The sequence below is a fragment of the Bidens hawaiensis genome, unplaced genomic scaffold, assembly GCF_021521415.1.
Source record: "Bidens hawaiensis isolate Kalapana, Puna unplaced genomic scaffold, B.hawaiensis_p1.1 tig00004931_1, whole genome shotgun sequence".
NCBI lineage: Eukaryota > Viridiplantae > Streptophyta > Magnoliopsida > Asterales > Asteraceae > Bidens > Bidens hawaiensis.
In genome coordinates this window covers 1,459,955-1,482,734 of record NW_027491311.1, presented here as the reverse complement: position 1 = coordinate 1,482,734, position 22,780 = coordinate 1,459,955, and the positions used below count along the sequence as shown (strand labels likewise).

General features: G+C 35.0%; 1 protein-coding gene across 1 annotated transcript; it reads right to left on the bottom strand.

Annotated features, from left to right (window-relative positions):
* Positions 1-9,788: 9,788 nt before the first annotated feature.
* Positions 9,789-11,737, bottom strand: LOC143628353 (uncharacterized). The gene is made up of 5 exons (XM_077097970.1): positions 11,678-11,737; positions 11,273-11,537; positions 10,955-11,113; positions 10,724-10,870; positions 9,789-10,115 (listed from the first exon to the last, which is right to left on the bottom strand). Exons 1-5 carry the CDS (start codon positions 11,719-11,721, stop codon positions 9,987-9,989), a joined length of 744 nt encoding a protein of 247 aa, XP_076954085.1. The 5' UTR covers positions 11,722-11,737; the 3' UTR covers positions 9,789-9,986.
* Between the last annotated feature and the right edge of the window lie 11,043 nt (positions 11,738-22,780).

Genomic DNA, 22,780 nt, shown 5'->3' with positions numbered 1-22,780 from the left:
GGACCTTAAGGGTGTGTCCATAGGCTTAAGGTTAACCAACATGCTAAACAAGTAACTAGGAATTGATGTTGTGAAAGGCTAAGCATACTTATGAAACTAAATCTTGAAAGAATAATGATGTTTATTGTTTAATAAGTGTTTTCAAGAAACTAATTATGGAATGTAAACGCAAGACTTGAAAGCCCTAAAGACGATATATTTAAGATACAACCCATTTTAGATCAAATGAGTAAGGAAAGATAATATACATGTAAATCCTACTTAGAGTTGGAAAGTAGTTGAAGAATATGGAATGAAAATCCTAAATCCAAGAATTATAATAATGTATGTGTTGTGTCCGGATAATACTGAGAGTTGTCAAGAACTGACTCAAGAACCAAGATCGGGAAGATGAGTTCTTGTGGACCCTTTTTATGTTTTATATGTTTTGGGGAGAAATATGCTTAAATACAATTATTTGAATTACTTGAATATTAAGATGCTCGATGTTGATGTTTATGCTTGAAATGATTGAATGATTGCATAAGTTTGATTTAGTGCTTATGTCCCTTTATTTGTTGTTTTCTAATTAACTCTTTTTTGATATGAGCCGATGTCATGTGGGATAGTACCATGTAAATGTGAATGCTATTTGCCATTATGTATGTATGTACTAACGTTCCACGATAAAACGTTAGAGCTAACAGGTCAGGAAAGGTGTTAGCGGGGGCAGAGACGAATCGGCTAGGTTACGGGCTTATGCTAGAGTGAGATGAAATAATGCATAAAATTGTGATGAGCTATTTTTATGAAAGAAAGAAATATTGTTTAGCATGTCAAACCTACGGACACACTAACTAGTTTTAGTTCACGTTTTCAAGCATATTTTTCGGGCAGTGCCTAAGGACTATGTGCGTACTTGATATTCTGGAATGCATGAAGATTATATGAATTTGCTATCAGCTTTTTGTTTATTTAACATTATCTCCTCGTGTTAGGCTATGAAATAATTTGATTATTGTATTATGACATTATGACTTGGATTATGAATTCGTTATTTGTTTTGTGTAAATCATGTGTTCATGGATCTGACAACTAAACGCCCTGCGATTCCGCCTTGGTGGTGTGTTACAATTTTAAGTTAATGTTTTCAAACCTCCTATACTTTACAACCATTCTTCTTTTGTTTTTGTATTTTATTCCGGTTCATATGTATATTTTAATTATAATTTATTAAATAAACTAGTTCCTGTCAAACCTAAATATAAACAGATCGAAACTACAAACATGAGTTGATATTGAACCTTTAAAATCAAAGGTATTTTATGTTGGACTCGGTATGCCCAAGACACATATTATTATTGATGTGGCTAGTATGTCATGATCCAAGTCGGGTCATACCCAATAACAAGCTAGACAAACACCGATAATATTTGTTAATATATGATATGATCATAACAATTGAGTTATTTGGAAAGGGGTTTCAAAATAATATGTACTTGTGAAATGAATAAATCATATGGATGATTAATACTTGAAGAGAGAGCATTCAATAATGTTATTTAAGATGGTTAAGTAACAATATATGAAACTTGTTACCTAGCATGTTACCATAATATGTTATGTTTATAACACATTATATAAGTTATAAAACAAAAGTATTTAAGGAAACTTTGATAAAAAAAAATAATAACAATAAGAACAAAGAAGGAAGGGGTCCCCCCTCCTTGTCTTTGTATTATTTTATTATTACTTGTTAGTGGGTGCATGCAAAGCTCTTGATTGGGGGACTAGTGAGGTGCATTTGAATGACCACCCAACACCTTCATTCTCTCCATGTGTTTTCACAAGTAACAAAAAAACACAAGAGGAAAAATCCTCTCAACTCTCTTTCTCTCTTGGGGTTTTCGGCCAAAGGAAGGAGCAAGGAAGGAGTTGATTTCAAGTGTGAATCCTAGCGTAATTAAGGTGTATTGTCGGAGGCTTGGGGTATGCAAGCTTAAGGACCTTCCCTTTGAAGTTCTTGCCTTCTAGCCATCCTCTCCTTCACCCGAATTTGATTCTCTTGAAAGGTATCCTTACATGCATGGACTTATAGTGACATGCATGTGTTTGATAGTATGTATTTCGTATTTGGATCCGGGCTTGGGTTTTGCATGTGTAAAATTGGTTTTATATTTATGAAATTAACAAGATTTAAAACCTTTTTCCATTGCGTTTTTCATAAAATTGGGATTTTATGACTTTAATAATCTTGTAATAACCCAACAATGGCATCAAGAGCCACTTATACAGATGCATGCTTCATTAGACCCAAAAATTTTCGGGTTTATGGTGGGGTTTTACCATATGGCTGAAAATTTTGGGGGTTTTGGTTACCCCATGGTTTTTCAAGCTTAAACTTTACATGCATGTGGTAATCTTGAAAACTAAGTCATTTGGATGATTGATTGTGTTGTTTGGACAAAACTCGAAACTTTCGGTTTTGTCAAGTTTAGCCGAAAGTTTCAAGGGTCAAAGGGGAACCATTTGGGTCTTGTGTTGTTGCATATATGGATATGTATTGGATGTTCATAACCTAGCCATGTGTTTGGTTGAATGTTTGTGTTGATTGTTTGTTCATTCAAATGGTTGTTTGTTCATTCGATATGGTTGTAATATTTATTTGGGTTTGTAATCTATTTATTCATTTCAATTGGTTTGTAATAATAAGTATATTAGATGCATTTCTTTTACTTAAAAAATGTATTTGGATATATTTAGTAAAAGAAGATGCAAGGAAGGAAGCCCAAATAAAATGATGGAGACCACAACACGGGGCTGAACACTTGGAGCATTTGGATGCGGGATCAAGTGGGAGTTCACCGACACAAGCACATGTCCTTTTGAGTCCCTTAGGAGAGACCTTTTGACACACTTGTCTTCGGTCAACAAGTGTAGTCAACATTAGGAGGCTAAGGTTATGAACTTGTGGTTGTATGTTTTATGCTTGCATGGTTGTTTTAATTTTGTTTGTGTTATTGCAATGTGGTTTGCTAACAACTTAAAATCAACAACTAGCATAAAATTGGTTCCTTAGAAATCGTTAGATAATAAAAATTGGTTTTACTAAAATCTAATGATTTCATAATAAAATGGGTTTTATTAATAGGAACTTTGAAAATGGATTTTTCAACTAAGTACCATACATTTGAATGCATGCAAGTGGAACTTATATAAAAATTTTCCAATCTAGAATTTAGAAAACAAAATACCCCTTTTATAAAATAAGTTGAACACCATCCTTTTATACAACACTCGAATCACTTGGGAACTCGATGTGGGATAAAGGTAACCTAACCGCATTGGAGGAAACCTGTGAGTTTGAGGTGGGTTTGCCATATTTGTGGGATAAAAGTTACCTAACCACTTGTATGTGTAAACTCACATGTGTGTATAAGTAGGACGACTTAAATTGGAAACCATGTGAATAGGGTCACTGAAGCATGGCGTACAATGGTGTTGATAGGATTAAACATGCCGACTAAGCATAAGATACTTAACCAATCCCATAAAACTGGAAGTTGCAAAGGGTTGCAATCGTCAAACGTTGACTACCTTGTTAATTTAAATAGTAGGATAAAGGTCACCTAACTACTATTTGAATGTAACGTTAGGTTCTAGATTTTAATCATTAATTTTCTTGAAGACATAAAAGGGTAAAAATACTAAAATTGAGCTTTGTTATATTTGTAGATGGCCGCAATCAACAATCCACCAAACGTTATTATTCCACCCGTTAATAACCTATCACTAAGATCTATTCTTGACAAGGATCGTCTAAACTATACCAACTTTATGGATTGGTATCGAAACTTGAGAATCGTTCTCAAGCAAGAAAAGAAATACTACATATTAGAGGATCCTATTCCTGATGAACCTAGTGGTGACGATGTCTAAGACCATAACGATTGGGTTAAGCACAATGAGGATTCGGTGCAAGTTTCTTGCTTCATGTTGGGAACTATGATTCCCGAGATTCAAAAGGATTTTGAACTTCACAGGACATACGACATGATCACCCAACTTAAGGAAATGTTCCTTACACAAGCTAGGGTGGAACGCTTCGAAACGGTTCGAGCGCTTCATGCATGTCGTATGGAAGAAACCCAATCGGTCTCATCTTATGTACTTAAGATGAAAAGCCATATTGATCGTCTCGAGAGCCTTAATTGTCCCGTCTCAAAGGAGTTAGCCACGGATTTGATCCTAGATGGGCTAACAAAGAGGTTTGAGACATTTGTTATGAATTATAACATGAATGGGTGGGACAAGAGCATTGGTGAGCTTCACGCAATGCTCAAAACGGCTGAGACGGGAATGGGTAAAAAGGTTTTACCCGTTCTTACTATCAATGAGGGAGGCAATAGAAAGAGGCATCACCCGGAACCCAAGGTAAAGGTTGCCAAAGGAAAGGGAAAACACATGGGCAAGTTCAAGGGAAAGGCAAAAGTGGAACCACCCAAACTGAAGAAGCTAAAGGTTAGCTTGGAGGATCCGTGCTTTGGATGTGGGGAGATAGGGCATTGGATGAGGAATTGTCCAACCCGTCTCAAAGAGTTGAAAGCTAAGAGGGCAAACCTCGGGTACGACTTTCATGATTCATGTTGATCTTAATATTATTTCCTCTAACACATGGGTATTGGAAACCGGATGTGGAACTCATATTTGCAATTTATTGCAGGGGTTCAAGGGAAATAATGGATTCAAGAAAGGAGATATTAGTCTCTTCATGGGCAATGGAGCAAAGGTTGTTGTCGAAGCCCGAGGAGACTACACATTGAAGCTTCCAAATGGTTTGGAAGTTATTTTGAAAGACATTTTGTATGCTCCTAGTTTGACTAGGAACATTATCTCTGTTTCTTTGTTAAGACAATATGGGTTTGATTTTAAATTTGTGGATAATTGTAGTTGTGTTTTCATGAATGATGTCTTTTATTTTAGAGCAATGCCGTCTAATGGCATTTATGAATTAGTTCATGATAACACATCCTTTGATAACACGTTGTACCAATCAAGCACCAAGAAACTCAAAATGGATTTGAGTAAGACTTATCTTTGGCATTGTCGCCTTTGTAATATAAACAAAGATCACATACATAAACTTCAAAAGAATGGTCTTTTGTAATCAAGTGAAGATGATTCATTTGATAAGTGTGAGTCTTGTTTACTTGGAAAGATGACCGAGGACCCCTTTAGTGGAACGAACGAAAGGGAAAAAGACTTATTGGGTATCATACATTCGGATGTATGTGGTCCCTTTAAGGAAATGACAAGGAATGGTGAAAGTACTTCATTACTTTTATCGACGATTATAGTCGTTATGGGTATGTGTACTTGTTAAGACACAAAGATGAAGCTTTTGAAATCTTCAAAATCTTCCAAAATGATACAAAATCAACTCGATAAAACCATCAAAGTACTTTGTTCGGATAGAGGAGGTGAATACCTAAGTGATGCTTTCCGAGATCATCTTAGGAGTTGTGGGATCATCTCACAACTTACTCCACCCGGAACACCACAACACAATGGTGTGTCCGAAAGGAGGAATCGAACTCTATTGGATATGGTTCGATCTATGATGGCTAGAAGCACATTGCCTCTATCATTTTGGGGTTTTACTTTGCTTTCCGCGGCCCGTATTCTAAATATGGCCCCAACCAAGAAAGTGGACAAAACACCTTTTGAAATATGGAATGGAAGGGCTCCATCATTATCATATTTAAAGGTATGGGTTTGTGAGGCTTATGTCAAGAACAACACCCAAAACAAACTTGAAAGTCGATCCACTAAGTGTATCTTTGTAGGATATCCCAAGGACTCTATGGGATATTATTTCTACAACCCAACCGAGCAAAAGGTGTTTGTTGCTCGAAAGGCCGAGTTCATGGAAACTAAGTTCCTTATGGAAGGTACTAGTAGAACGGTGGAACTCGAGGAGGATCGATAACCACAAGTCGATACACATTTGGTTGATACTAGCAATCAACAAGAGGTTGTTGAAAATGATCAAATGGTTGATCAAGACACACAAAACGTTCGCAAGTTTGGTAGAATTAGTCATCCACCCGAAAGATATGGTTTCTTCATGGATGGATGCTATGTGGTAGATTCGGATGAACCCACCACATACCGTGATGCAATGTCACAACCCGATTGTGACAAATGGCTTGAATCCATGAACGTTGAGATGCAATCCATGCATGACAACCAAGTATAGGATTTGGTTGTACCACCTCTTAATTCCAAAACGGTTGGAAGTAAGTGGGTTTTTTAAAAGAAAACCGATATGCATGGAAACTTGGATACTTATAAAGCAAGACTTATAGCAAAAGGTTTCACTCAAACTCAAGGGGTTGACTATGATGAAACTTTTTCTCCCGTAGCAATGCTAAAGTCTATTAGGATATTGTTTGCCATAGCCGCACATTATGACTATGAGATATGGCAAATGGATGTCAAAACCGCTTTCCTAAATGGGCATCTTGAGGAAGATGTCTATATGGTTCAACCCGAAGGTTTTATCGATCCACAACATCCTAATAAAGTATGCAAGTTAAAGAAATCAATCTATGGATTGAAACAAGCATCTAGAAGTTGGAATCACCGATTTGATGAAGAAGTTGAGAAATTTGGATTCATCAAGAATGGTGATGAAGCTTGTGTGTATAAGAAAGCAAGTGGGAGCATCATTACCTTCTTAGTATTGTATGTTGATGACATACTACTATTTGGGAATGACATTCCAATCATGGAAGGTGTAAAAGCATGGCTTGAAAGTTGTTTTTCTATCAAGGATCTTGGTGAAGCCGTCTATATTTTGGGAATAAAGATCTATAGGGATAGATCAAGGTGGTCGATAGGTTTAAACCAAAGTGCATACATTGACAAAATCTTGAAGAGGTTCAAGATGGAGAACTCTAAGAAAGGTTTGGTACCTATTCAAAGAGGAACGATATTGAGTGCTTCGGCTATTGGATTCATCATGTATGCAATGGTATGCACCAGACCGGATGTGTCATGCGCTTTAAGCATGACAAGTAGATTCCAACATAATCAGGGAAGTATCCATTGGATGGCGGTTAAGAGTATATTGAAATACCTTAGAAGGACTAAGGACATGTTTCTAATATACGGTTCGGGTGAGGAGGAACTCGTTGTAAAGGGTTACACGGATGCGAGTTTCCAACCCGATCGAGATGATTCTCGATCACAATCGGGATATGTTTTCATTATGAATGGTGGGGCAATCTCTTAGAAGAGCTCGAAACAAGATGTGGTAGCCTTATCCACCACAGAATCGGAATACATCGCCGCTTCATTAGCAGCTCAAGAAGCTGCATGGATAAGGAAATTCATTGCCGACCTAGGGGTAGTCCGTACCATTCAGGACCCTCTAGAGATCTTTTGTGACAACGAGGGTGCAATTGCTCAAATCAAGGAACCTCGTGCACATCAAAAGACGAGGCACATTGAGTGGAGGTTCAACTACATAAGGTATGAAGTTGAAAAAAGAAAGATATGTATTCGCAAAGTTCACACCGATCAAAACATTGCGGATCCACTCACGAAGCTCCTTGAAAGGCCAAAGCATGAGGGTCATACTTGTGCCTTAGGATTTCGGTATTCTAGTGATTGGATATGATCGAAATTTGTATTTGGATATTGGAACAATTGTTATTTTGACTCATTCATATGGTTATGGTTTATGATTATGACATTTTGAGTTATGTTCCTTTTTAGCATGTTTAAATCCATGAATAAGTTAATTATTCAAAATGTCCGTAGTCGCTCATATTTGTGGGAGCAAATATGAATGTAAGACTATTATGAACTTGGATTGGTGGATATTCATAAGGTATGAATATTAAGCAAGGGTTGCTGCCAAGGTTCATAGATATTTATGGGATATAAATATTGGACTGACCCGCTCTCAAATGTTAATACATGGAATCCTTGTGATTAATCATAAGTAAATTTGAGTAAAGGCGAATATCATTGTATCCTCTCACCTGAGATACATACTGGGTCTTGATATTCACCAAATATTATACTTTGACTTAGTTCTTCGCTACTCTGAAACATGACAGTACATAAGGCTAAGATCAGGTCTGGTACAAGGTGATTGTGAGAGACGTATGTAGTCAATAGGGGATTTGTCCCTCTTATTCGTTGAGAGTGAGATGTCTAAGGCCTGATAAGTTAAATTAACAGAGAATGATCACTCTGTGTCTCTGGATTTGACATGACATCTGTGGCAAAAAGATAAATGTTATATGTACCTAAATCATTTCAAGTAAGGGACTTGAAGGAGATGATATTATTGAATGGCACTTCGTCATGCGTATTAGGGGTAGTAAACCATAGTTAGGCGGTATTTGCTACTTGCATCAATCTTCTATGTATCTTGTGCAAGTGGGTGATTGTTGGACTCAGTATGCTCAAGACACATATTATTATTGATGTGGCTAGTACGTCATGATCCAAGTCAGGTCATACCCAATAACAAGCTAGACAAACACCAATAATATTTGTTAATATATGATATGATCATAACAAATGAATTTAACACTTGAGTTATTTGGAAAGGGGTTTCTAAATAATATGTACTTGTGAAATGAATAAATCATATGGATGATTAATACTTGAAGAGAGAGCATTCCATAATGTTATTTAAGATGGTTAAGTAACAATATGTGAAACTTGTTACCTAGCATGTTACCTATAATATGTTATGTTTATAACACATTATATAAGTTATAAAACATAAGTATTTAAGGAAACTTTGATAAAAAAAATAATAACAATAAGAACAAAGAAGGAAGGGACCCCCCCCCCTCTCCTTGTCTTTGTATTATTTTATTACTATTTGTTAGTGGGTGCATGCAAAGCTCTTAATTGGAGGACTAGTGAGGTGCATTTGAATGACCACCCAACACCTTCATTCTCTCCATGTGTTTTCACAAGTAACAAAAAAACACCAGAGGAAAAATCCTCTCAACTCTCTTTCTCTCTTGGGGTTTTCGGCCAAAGGAAGGAGCAAGGAAGGAGTTGATTTCAAGTGTGAATCCTAGCTTAATCAAGGTGTATTGTCGAAGGCTTGGGGTATGCAAGCTTGAGGACCTTCCCTTTGAAGTTCTTGCCTTCTAACCATCCTCTCCTTCACCCGGATTTGATTCTCTTGAAATGTATCCTTACATGCATGGACTTATAGTAACATGCATGTGTTTGATAGTATGTATTTCGTATTTGGATCCGGGCTTGGGTTTTGCATGTGTAAAATTGGTTTTATACATATCAAATTAACAAGATTTAAAACATTTTTCCGCTGCGTCATAAAATTGGGATTTCATAACTTTGATAATCTTGTTAAAACTCAACAGTTTAAAAGTTAAGAGTGAGAGTAGTGTGGGTAACCATGACTACTTAGTTAAGGTTTTATGGTGCATGTTCGATTTAAGAAAGGAGATGGTTATGGATGAATGCAAGGAACTGTCAATTGAACATGCACTGTTTCAGTAGATATAATACACCCATCATCATGCTCACATGCTTTCATTCACCATTATCATATTCCTCCTTTTCAAAGTATTGCTTTCTTATCACTTTTCCTAGAAAAATCTCTTGATAATCATTATTTGAGAATACAAAGACATTTAAATATTAACATGAACATGTGTTTGTGTATTTGCATTTACGTAACAAGTTACTACATATAATACGTTCATAAGATAAATTTAATTATCTTTTCACAATAGAATTGGGCGGCCTTGGATTCATTGTTTTCCAATTGATAATTATAGTCACAATATACATAAACGGTACGTTAACCAGATCAAGATATATAGCGAAGGAAAAATTACAAAATTTATGTAATTTATGTATCTTTTAGTATAAAAACATAAAGTATAATAATGTTTTCATCCAAAAGAAAGGTAAAGAATTACAAGCAAGCAAGCTAAAGTAATTTAGCCTATCTCGTGATTGACGAGTGATGGATGAGCTTGGGCTTGTTTCCAAAGGTTTTCAATGATCATTACCAGTTTTGTATTGAATCGATTCACAAAGAACTTTGGTAACCATCCTGCTGGATCCAACTGTAAATAAGCACATATTTAGATTTTGTAAGATTAATGAACAAAAAGTGAAGCATAAGACCTTCGCATTTAAAGGGTCCTCGATTTTAAGATCTATGTTCGATTCACATTTGATAATTTCCTATCATAGCATAACTCACTCGGCTCTAAATGTTTCAAATTTCTAACATATAGAATGATTTGAGTTTATGTTCTATAATCATAGAGAATAAAATGTGTGTAATGCATACTCCCTAGGGTAATTAAGAAGATCACAAGTAAAAGATATTTTGTTTTACGAAAACGGTCTGGATTTATAAACTGCTTTTGGCCAGAGGTTAAGCGATCTCAGTCATGGAAGGGTTACATAAATGCATAAACCCGGTTAACCCACTGGCACAAAAGCCACATCGTCTCCATTAGGGCGTTAAACCAATACGAGCATGCCAGCGAGATGGGGTCTATCTCAAATCAACCTGTCATACTTTTTTTTTATATTTAGTTTTTAGAATTAAATTACAACATGATAGTTAAAGGGAGCTCATTGCGTATGTGATAACGGAGTTTATACGGTTCTTAGTTAAACCACAAGAAATGGTCAAAGTATAGCAGGTGGCCGTATGATATACCTGTACAACATAAGTGACCATACATGAATCATCATCAAGCTTTTCTACAACCCACCCAGATTGCAGTAGCAACCCTCTTATTGAGTTATTCTGCTTTGGGTGTAATCCTGCTGCTATTTCTTTTGGCAATGAAGCTATTGCTACCACCTACAGTATGATTATCACCTCCACTTTGAGATCATATTAAAAGAAGTAAAATAATCAAATGCAATCCAGTGATTGATCATTTACCAGAGTTCCATCATCCATGGTTTCTCGTCTCTCGTACACAATCAACTCGCGGTTACGAAAAAGCGGCTTTGCATGCTCTCCAAATCTTAATCTTATGATGCTGAGATTCTCATCAAGATCTTTGATGTACCTTGCTTCTACCAAATCCGAGTCCCATTGCTGTTCAAACAATCGGTGGTTAAAAAGGTTTCTTAACTAAAAGAGAAAAAGTAGAATGATAACTTTATGAAAAAAAAAATAGTTAAAACTATTTTATCAAACTTACCGGTCAATATGATCACTTTGGTGATTTTCCTGTGTGTAGAAGTGTAACGGTACCTTGGCAGCATCGATGGCATTAGCAACGGTGATGAATTGTTCGGGTGAGACGGATTTAAGTAGCCAACGGCTGCGAAAAGCATGGAACGACCCGGGTCCAGACCGGCGTTTTGATATCTCAACACCATCTTCAAAAGCTAACACTTTCCACCGATCATTATCATTCCAGTTATCCCTGTTGGAATCTGAAGCAGATAACAGCTCCTGAATGCAGCTTTCGCTCGCAAAGAACACGTACCTCCTCAGTGAATCATCGCTGACGGACCTTAGGATTTCAAGACCAAAACAAGAATATTACTAAAAACCATTTAAATTAAGTAACTAACTATGCATGATACATCATATAATTATCATAATGAATCAATGAAACAGTACGGGAGATTGAGTGGTTATCCAAAAAGGTACCATGATCTGGTGGTGTAAGGTGCAGGACTGCTATTGTTCATCATCTTTGGAGTTTTTTATGTCAAGTTGTTGTGTAAAAATCTTATAGGATGTGAGAATTGAGATAGATGGGTGATGCAATTATATATAAACATATGCAAGAGAGAGTGGTGGGAGGGACAATGGAAGTACAGAGTTGGATTATTATTATTATTATTATTATTATTATTATTATTATTATTATTGTTATTATTATTATTATTATTATTAGTTTAGGAGAACTGAAGAGATGAAATAATGAGAAGTGGACCTAGTTGCTAGCTGCACATGGCACTGCCAGATGAATGAATATACGCATGATTGGAGAACTCAACCTTCTACATCTCTCTTTAATTCTCTCTAAAGACTACATCAAAGCTTTAACTTTGGCTTTAATTTAAAAAACAAAATATATGTATATATAGTTCAAAAGAAAACAATTGTTACGTGTTAGATTCCTTCACTTAAATTCGGATATGTTTTGTTTGTGTGTACTATATTTTACATCTGTAGAGTTATATATGTTAGAAATTAACCACGTCAATACACCTACACGTAATAAGAAGGTGTGACTGTATATGTGATACGTTGCCCATCAACTTTGTACTCATGTATCATCAACAGGCGTTCATTCAATGGAGGTTAGCTTACAAAACTAAGCACATATATACGCGAAAGAGTTTTATCCGTTTTTAATTTATTTGTTATCTAAGGCATTAAATTATTAGACAATGAGTATCACTAGTTAATAACTCATGTAAGCAAATACAAAATTAGATAGTTATGCATTTGTGGGTTTTTTTAAAATTTTTTATTGTTGAGATTGTGATGAATACAAAAATGAGTTAATGTGTCAATTGTTGCTTAATAGAAGTTGCTTCACTAATAGGCTTATGGTTCAACTTTAATGACGTATGTGGATTTGAAATCACAAGCAACAACTGGCATCATCTTTGTATTCTTACGTGTTAGACAAATACTTCCATCATACACGGGTAAAATGTTATGTTTGTCTAGCACTTGTTAACGCCTTAATAACTGCATTATATAAAAATGGTTTCAACTAATGGCTAAATGTGTTATTATAAAATTGTACTTGGAGATCAATACAATTCAAGGGTTCAGGGCCGACTCAACGAATTTGAATGCCTAAATCGAAATAAAATTTTGTGGCTTTTTCATGACGATTGTTAAAAAAAAGAAAATTGCTTATCACAAGTTTTGAACTCATGACATATATACTTTAATAACCACTAAGCCTACCACCACACTAATACATTATTTTGAATTTACTTTAATCATTATAGTATATCTACATATAATATTTTTGGATTTGGAGGCCTTAATTAAGTGTGGGCCTAAAGCCCTAACTTGTTTTTGTGGGCCAGCCCTGCAAGGATTTACCTCAAAACGTCTGTACATTCGTGAAGGCAAGTTCACCTAATATGTTTAAGTCCGTGGTAGAACTGAGTTGAATAGTTTGGGTTGATGCTGACGATGAGGACCAGATTTTTAATGAGCCAAAGTAGAACGGTTTAGTGCCCATAAGCAATCTGGGTGGGACAACTCAGGACCCGACGCAAAGAAAGCTAAAATTGTTGATTTTGATTTTTGTAAGTCTGGAAGGAAACACTTCGGAGAGTGTAGGGCCAGGTCGAATATTTGCTTCAAATATGGTGTGACTGGAAATATTTACTGTGATATTCATCTTTTTTCGTGTTCATTTACCAAACCCGTATTGTAATTCGGATTCCTTATTATTAATAAAGCTTGCATTGGTTGGGGTGTGACATTTCTCACGATTGACCAAAGAATAACAAATGTTTTAACAGTGGTGTGGCTGGCCACATGGCCAGGAATTGTGGGAAACTGAAGGCTAGAAATTTGAGTAATGTAAAAGTTGGAGAAGGAGAGAAATATAGGGCTAAGACAAGAGCATACGGACTCACTTAGAAGGAAGCAAGGGAAAAACTTGACGTTGTATTAGATATGTTTCTTTTTAATAATGTTTGTGCTACAGTTTTGTTTGATGCTAGTGGGAGTAGGAGTTTTATAGCTACTTCGTTTTACCTCTCACTAAAGTATATACATAGACTAGTACGTGAAACCTTTGGGATAGAAACTGCTAGTGACAAGAGTGTTAAAGTGATAGAATGAACATAGCGCTACGAAAAATGCATTATATTCTCAACACTATTGTTAAACTATTATAAGCAAGATGTAAGGCCCCGTTCCCGGTAACCCTACTTTGGTGTTGGATTTACTCATAAACACAGTCCTAAAATCAGAGTTAATTAAAACTTTCACGGAATAATTTAAAACTTCATACATCACATTGCAAAACATTCATTCTTGTCTTAACATACAAATTGTGATTAATTAAAACAATCTTGACACTTCTACGTAGATGCCAATCTCTTCCGTCCATGTCATGTGTCCCTCCTCAAGCCAGCTGCCTCAATCAATTTGCCTGCGTGCATACTAAAAGTCAGCTACACTGAGTGAGTTCTAGTTAATCATTTAACATACAATACATTCATATCCTTACTCATACGCATCCGAAGATACGTATTCATACCTTATTTACTCTTACTTCTTTCATACAAACTTTATATACATGCACACACGCTTACCTACTTTCTTTCATAAAGCCTTGTAATTTACCATAGGCTATTATATCTCTACCATCACAGATATTATTAGGTCTGGTCCCTTCTGTCTCAAATATTATTAGGGTCTGGTCCCTTCTGTCTCAGATATTATCAGGGCCTGGTCCCTTCTGTCTCAGATATTATCAGGGTCTGGTCCCTTCTGTCTCAGATATTTTTAGGGTCTGGTCCCTTTGTCTCCAATAACCATACATGTCACGTCACTCGTTCATACATTCATTTTCATTCATGCATACTTTACATATCTTCTGGTCATGGATATATGTATATATGCATATTCATTCGTATAAACATTCCATAATAACATTCAATACTTAGTCATACATATTACATATTAATTCGTATAAACATTCCATAATAACATTCAATACTTAGTCATACATATGACATATTCATTCGTATAAACATTCCATAATGACATTCAATACTTAGTCGTACATATAACATACACATATCATACACTTACCATTTAAGTTAAGTGTATTAACAACTATCACAAAGGAGTATGCACACAGCCCCAAAAACAGAACGGATAAAGGGGCTAAAAACTCACCTGAAGTCGGTTTCTCTCGGCATTAAATAGTTATGCCCATCTTTAGCTGTGCATGGCTAACTGTATAACGCATTACGAGTGTCAAATATCCATTACTACTACTACTTATATCTAAGTTAATGACACCTTCAACTAACGGGGGTCCGGAGGCAGCGCCCCTGGTAGCGAGGTCTAGGGGCGGCAGCCCCTAGTAGGGTCCAAGGGGCAGCGCCCCTGGCTCGGAAAAATTTTATTTTCATTAACAGTCCTTTAACAAAAATGCATCAGAAAGTGAATTTTATAAAATTTCGCATAGAAGAATTTCGCTTCGTATGCATGGAATTTCGCTTCGCGTGAAACTGTTACGCTTCGCATGACTGAGCAAAGCGAAATGACTGTTTCGCTTCTCATGGCTGAGCGAAGCGAAATGACTGTTTCGCTTCTCATGGCTGAGCGAAGTGAAATGCTTGTTTCGCTTCTCATGATTGAGCGAAGCGAAATGCCTTCCTTTCTTCGCTTTTTCCATTTTAAAGCCATTTTACGTCGTGGCTCTTCCTTAGGACCTGATTTTTACTCTTTCCCAACTTTTGACACATTCTGATCCCATGCACCTGATCCTGAACCCATCTCTCAAAGTCCAAACACCACCTTTTTATCACAAAGTGCACCCGAGAGGTTATAACTTACCAAGTTTATATTTTTCTTACATTTCACAACCCGTTCGATCATTATATCTGTTTGCATGCCGATTCTAACCATAAAACTTAACCATTTTAAACTAAAACCCACCTTTTGCTTGCGGGTTCAAGTTCAGACCTTGAAAACTCGAGGATCTGGACGTGATTCTTGTCAGTTGAAGACACTTGAATCACCAAACTCTTCCTTAATTTAATCCCAGAATGGATTCGGGTCTTGAGAGAGAGTGGGTGTGTGTTTCTTGAGTGTGTGTGTGTGACAAAATAGTGAAAAGAATGGAGAGGTTAGGCTTATATAGGGGGCCATGGGCCCCACAACCCACTCACAATTCCAAATCCAAATATTATCCAAACACTAACACACAACTAACTTAACGACACACAGTTAAATAACAAAACTTTCCGTCATTTATTATTTAACAAAAAGTTGGATGTTACATAAGAATATCTTGTGGGAATTTTCAACTTAACTTTAGGTGAAGATGTTTTACCATCGACTATTGAATGCATACCGTTGTTAGTGCTCGCTTAAAAAAGGTAACTAAGGTGAAATTGTTGTTACAACAAAGCTAATTTATGATTTTATTTGATTGCATAAATCAACTCTGTGGTCAACACCGTTTTGCAAGAATCAACCATGTGGTGTCTTTTTGCAGATATCGCCCCCGTGGTTCTGCATTTTTTGCAATGAGACCCTGCTGTGAACCTAAAGTTAATTTTCCTGTGAAAAGACACTAATACCCTAATAATTTGCCTCCATAATATGGTCGTTTAATATGTGCAATATGAACCCTCGTTGTGTCATACGTTTAATATATGCAATTTATACATACACGATCATACATGTATACACATAAATAGATACAATCATACATACATAAACAGATGCATACATACATATACATATATACACAGACACATAGTCATACATAGATACATGCATATATGCACATACACAGTTATACACAAATATACATAAATATATATACACCTTCATACACAAGCATACATATATATGCATACATGCATGCATGCATACATACATACGTACGTAAGTACGTACCTACATAAAAACATACATACATACATATATACATACATAACAGACACATTGCTTTACAAAGTCATATAGTTATTCCCCTACACATAACAATCAAACATACATACATATATACATACATACATACATACATACATGCATACATACATACATACATACATATGAAATAACACTTATGCCCCTGGACAAATACATATACACACATAGCTCTACACATACACGCATAGGCACAGACAGAAGCATATAGATCATGCCAGCGTTTCACTTATAAACATCAAGCCACAAGCATGCATATATATATATAGGGGTGAGATCCAGTAAAAACTCATCTTAAAGAGAAACTTAAAAACTCTTAAAAACACCTAAAAATTATTTTTAACTTTTTTTTTGAAGTTTTTGTTTTTTCCATTATTCTTATATTTTGTTATTGGTTCCAAAAACAAAAAAAAATAAACCTTGTCGGTAACCTCGTCGGTGTAGTGCACATGTGTAATGGTGTGCATTGCATGTATGCAAAAGTGTTTGTATTGCATAGTATACAACACTATTGCACATATTTGATATACACTATTGTATATATGCAATATAAGACTAATACGCACATCGATTACACATTAGTACGTATATGTAATATAACATTAACGCACATGTGTACTACATCGACTTTTATTTTATTATTTTTTTTTCATATAATACAACACTATTACACATATACAATACACAAATATTGAATATATACAACTAAACACTATTGAACTTAAAAATACATAGTAATACACATGTGTAATACAACGGTTTCGCACAGTAATACGTATGTGCATTACAGCGGTTTTTTTTTATTTTTTTATTTTTTTCGAGTGAAGGGGACAAAAATATAAGAATAATGGCAAAAACGGAAATTTGAAAATATTTTTTTATATTTAATTAAAAATAATTCTTTAGGAGTTTTTAAGTTTTCTCCCTAAAAATGAGTTTTCTTTTGATCCTCTCCCTATATATATATATAGGGAGAGGATCAAGAGAGAACTAGAGAACTCCAAAGTAGAGGGCTATTTTTGTAAAAATGCAATCCAAAAAGGATACGGTCGTCTTCCCCCTATGCTCGTCTTCACAATATGTCATCACAAATTGATGATCCAGGTAAGATATTTGTTTGAATTGATGAGTGATTGACAATATACTGTTGATTTCGAGATGATATGGAACAGAATCAATGCTCAATTTCATGTTTTAGCCATTCAATTTTCAAATCTAAGAACTTGAGTTCATCGCTGGTCAAACTTGGACTGAAATCGTCAAAATTTTAGTTATATTAATAAAATTGAAGGTTGATTTATACTGGTTAATGATTCAGAGTATGGTGTATCAATTTCGTTAATCAACGTGAAGTTTTGATGACTCAATTTGGAGAATTATGAACCAATTGTGATTAGGGTTCCTGCAATACTAATATTGCACATACGCATTACATCAGTATTGTTGCATATATGCAATACACCATACTGTATATATGTGTCGTGCATCAATAATGCATATATGCAATGAATTAGTCATACACTCATGTTACCTGTATGCAGTGTAACAGTAATGTATATATGTAGTAAACCATGACCGTGTATACTTGTAATACATCAATGGTGCATATATGCAATAAATCAGTAACGCACGTATGTTTTAATGTGTAATATGTCATCTGTAGGTCAACCTTGATGTGCGTGATAATTCAATTCATGTTTGTGCAAGGGTTTCACGCATATCGGCTATAGGTGTAGACAGCCAGGGACGCTTCAAAGTCAACTCATATCCTCCGTTTAACCTTATACGTTTGTACAACACATGTGTATTACATGGCTAAATTAATTGTATTATGTATGTTTATTGATGTTTTGTGAATTTTAAACATTGTACCTTTGTACTTCATTCACAATACTTAGTTTACATGTACTTCATAAATGCACCACATAATTCACATTTTACACAGTTCTAAATGTTGAATATTTATACCACGTATCTACTTTAAAATAGTTTATGATATATTCAACATCATGTATCATACAACAATTAACACCAACACATAAAATTATTTTAATATTCATATTCATGTCTTCATAACACGCCCGCTTCTAACAACCCAACACACAAACTCAAAAAATAATTCCATCCAAATGCCATGTATTTTAAACACGCTGATGTGTTGTAAAACACACGTATTTTCCGCACGTTTTATATACGTATTATATTATATTTTATATGTTTTACCTCGTTTTAGATAGGTTTTACGTACATTTAATAACCTTGTAGGTTTTGGGTGAAAGAAAGAAGAAAAACCGAGCTTTTCGAGCATTCTACGAGCCTTTTACGCATACAAGTTCAAGACAAAGATCAAGGCCCGACCCGTATGCATCATGGAGGCCCAAATACTATTATAATATTATAATATAAAAAAATTAAAAAACCCGAGCTGTTGGAACAGTGGCAGCGATCGCAGCAGGCAGCAGGAAAGGGGAAGAGGAAAAAGTTTTTTCGGCTTAGGTTTTGAAGGTTGTGGCGGCTAGGGAAGGAAGAAGACACAAGAACCAAGCCTCGGGATTGAATCCCCATCGTTTTTTACAGCAAGAACAGCCCCGGAAACATCCATATCTTTACATCTTTTTCATTGTTCATACACTTTGATTTTTTTGTTTAATTGTTGATTTGTTTTGCAAAGAGATTGAATTGTTATTGATTATTGTTGATCATTGGATGATTGTTAAGATGTTTGGTATGGGATTAATGATGTGTTTATTAATTGTTTGCTGCTGTCCAAAAATGATTCTCGGCTAAACTTGTTAGTTCTACCTAGGAATGATGATTCTTGTTAGTGTTTGATAGGTTTTATGGATTGTTTGATTGATAGACTTGAATTGCTATTGTAAAGTTTGATTTAGACATAAAATAGGTTGTGTTTAAGGGCTGGAAATTTTAGTGATTCATTGCATAAACCCCGTGTGTTGATTGATTAGTTTTGTATTGATTGATCGGTGCATTGTTTGATTCTAGACTTTGTGTTTAGGGTTTGTTTGCGGTAGCTACAACTGTAGGGTTTTGTTGCGTGATTATTTGGATTAAGTACAGCGGTTAAACACCTTCTTTGAGACCGAGAGGTGATAGGAAGTTAGGGTTGTCTCATTGCCTTTGCATGCTAGAATAAGGATTGCGCGAGAGCGAGTTTGTTTCTAGTCAGGTTTAGGTGTTTTGAGTGACTAGTTGATCTATTTTGGTTTAAGTTGAATTGTTCATCTATCCTTGGTTGTGTAGTATTCATTTCCATTTGGGTCGAGTGTTGGTGAGACCGAGAGGTGATCCTTCATTAGAACACGTTAGCAATTGTTTCCCGGTTTGGTCGTTTTAGGCGATTTTGAGTAGTTTAGGCTTGTTGAGTGAGACCGAGAGGTGATCTAGTGAGCCCAAGCGATCCTTAGTCGTGTCATCTTTAGGAACCGGTGTCTATATATCATTCAATCAATTAGCTTGTTAGGCCTACAATTTGATTCAAACCTAGGTAGACGTTTTTCTCCACCCGAAGTCAACTCAGTTAGTTTTCCGTTAAGTTTTCTATTTTTGGTAAGTTTTATTAGTTAATCCTGTTAGTTCAGTTAAGTTAAAAGAATTCAAAAATAAATTAATTATTATTCTAAGGTAGGTCTCGTCTAGGGTTAGTAATCGTTAGCGTCTTACGTGTCCACGTGTTCGATACTCGGACTTTCTAGATCTATACTACTTGCGATCGGTACACTTGCCGGTTGTGTTTGGTTTTAGGATTTTCGTTTTATATTTAAAGCTTAGTTGTGAGGGTCATTTTTATTGGGTTATTAGACACACATCACACGCCCATATAAACAGTTACAAAAAAATTCCAAGTGATTAGTATACATAAACTTCTAAAAAGATGCTATTTTTTCCTAATCCCTCAGTGTTCTAAACCATGTACTCTTTTTTCCACCATCAGTTATTTTGACTTCGGTTTCTTTTCCATCACATCATCTGTTTTTTTTTTTGTTTGTTTACATCTTCATTTCTTTATGATCTTCATCACCTGCTTATAAATTAAAGACAACAATTAATATTTACAAGTAATAGATACTAGTGCATATATGTAATATAAGTTAGTACTATATTAATGCAGCATACTGCATATATGTAATACATCGCTGGATATACATATAATAGATAACCACTGTATATGCATAATATATGAACACTGCATATAGTTGCTGCATATATGTCATCCGAACTACATATATGTATGCGTCAACACTGCATATATATATGCCATATCAGTACTGCACATCTGTAATGCATTAGAACCACACATAAATGTTGTACATCAACACTACAAATTCATGAAATATTGATAATATATACATGTAGTGTGATCCTAACTTGTATAGACCATACCATTTGAGGTCGTTTCTTCTTCGTCCTCATCTTCCTTGTCAGATTCGTATTCCCCATCTACCAATGCTGCTTGTTTCACTTTATGTGGTTGTTTTGACCTCCTCCTGATCTTTGTGACTGTAGCATACATGTATTATTAAGTCGAGTTACTTTTACGCCACATTACTACAAGTTACCAATTCAAAACAAGAAAAACAACAAAAAAAGTAAAACTAAGCAATATATTAGTGTAATTAACAATAATTCTAGAACATGAATGTAAAATCTGTAAATTCGATCACTTAAGACTATAGACACGTGCAAAACGAGACGATGGAAACATAATTACCATAAAGAGAAGTATAATCTCCTATGTTTCACCTTTTGTTTCCTTTTTCTAGATTTTCACATTATCATCAAAATTTTTAGATATATTACACATATGCAGTACAAATACCACATATATGCACTATAACTGAAATTATATAGATTAATAGGTTCAACAACACATATATTTAGTATAACAAAAAAGATGTAGTAAAATGTGTGTGGATACATTAGCACTGATACGTTTAAACGTATTGCACATATGCAATACAACAGAACATATACAATTACATTAACATTACTATTTTCAACACTACGTATACGCAATACAACCTAAATATGAAGTAAAATACATAAGTTATATGCTACATAAATCTAATGCATCAGCATTGCATATATGTAATGCATCACCACTACATATACAAATAGTAATTAAGCAATACACATATGTAATACTTTAAAAAATCAAGTAAAATACATGAATTGATCAATATGTGCAACGCTCACAGCATTAGTTTATGATCAGTGTACAATTTAATGTTTTGAGTAAGGTATATTGTTATTCAATTAGACAAAAAAAATCCAAAAACAGAGCATATCAAACAAAATAGCCTCTGTATATTCTTGATTGCCTAATCAACACTGCTAATGCATGAAATTAACAATTATAATCATTTACCTGCTAGTTTTCTTTAGATTTGAGCTTGATTTTGTAGTCGATTTGGACGAAATAGACGATTGATTGACATAAATCGAAACCCTAGATTACTAATGGTGGTCAACAAGAGTGAGAGTGAATAAGGGAAAAGAACGATTGTACTTTCTATTCCAATATTACCCTCCCTTAATAAAAAACCCAACACTTTTTTTTTGTTTTGCCCCTTCCTTTTTTTAGCCCTTGATCTATTAAAATCAATGGTGTTAAAAGGAGTTCTCTAGTTCTCTCTTTAAAAAGAATTCTCTCTTGAACCCATCCCCATATATATATATATATATATATATATATATATATATATATATCACATTAACTTTGTATCTTATCCTAACTTTATATATATACATACACACTGAAACATAAGCATGCATATATGCAGTGACACATACATGCATATATAAAAGAGACACATACATACATACATATGCACGTACATACATACCGCATTGTCATTCATACCATTGAATTTATAATGATCATAACACCATTGCATTTATAAAGTAGGTTATTGTTAATATAACTAAACATATATTATAAAATAGTTGAAGTTGATTAACACTTAAGATCATACAAAAACACCTAGTTACTAGTTCATTTGTCAGGACCGACCCGTCGGATGAAACCTTAGCAAAGGTTTGACAAGAACACACCGACTCGAATACTCAAAGACC

Coding starts and splice junctions, on each gene's coding strand:
- LOC143628353 (XM_077097970.1), bottom strand. CDS start 11,721: ATGATGAACAATAGCAGTCCTGCACCTTACACCACCAGATCATG. Junction 11,114..11,272: donor ATGCCATCGATGCTGCCAAG/GTACCGTTACAC, acceptor TTGTTTGAACAG/CAATGGGACTCGGATTTGGT. Junction 10,871..10,954: donor CCATGGATGATGGAACTCTG/GTAAATGATCAA, acceptor ATCATACTGTAG/GTGGTAGCAATAGCTTCATT.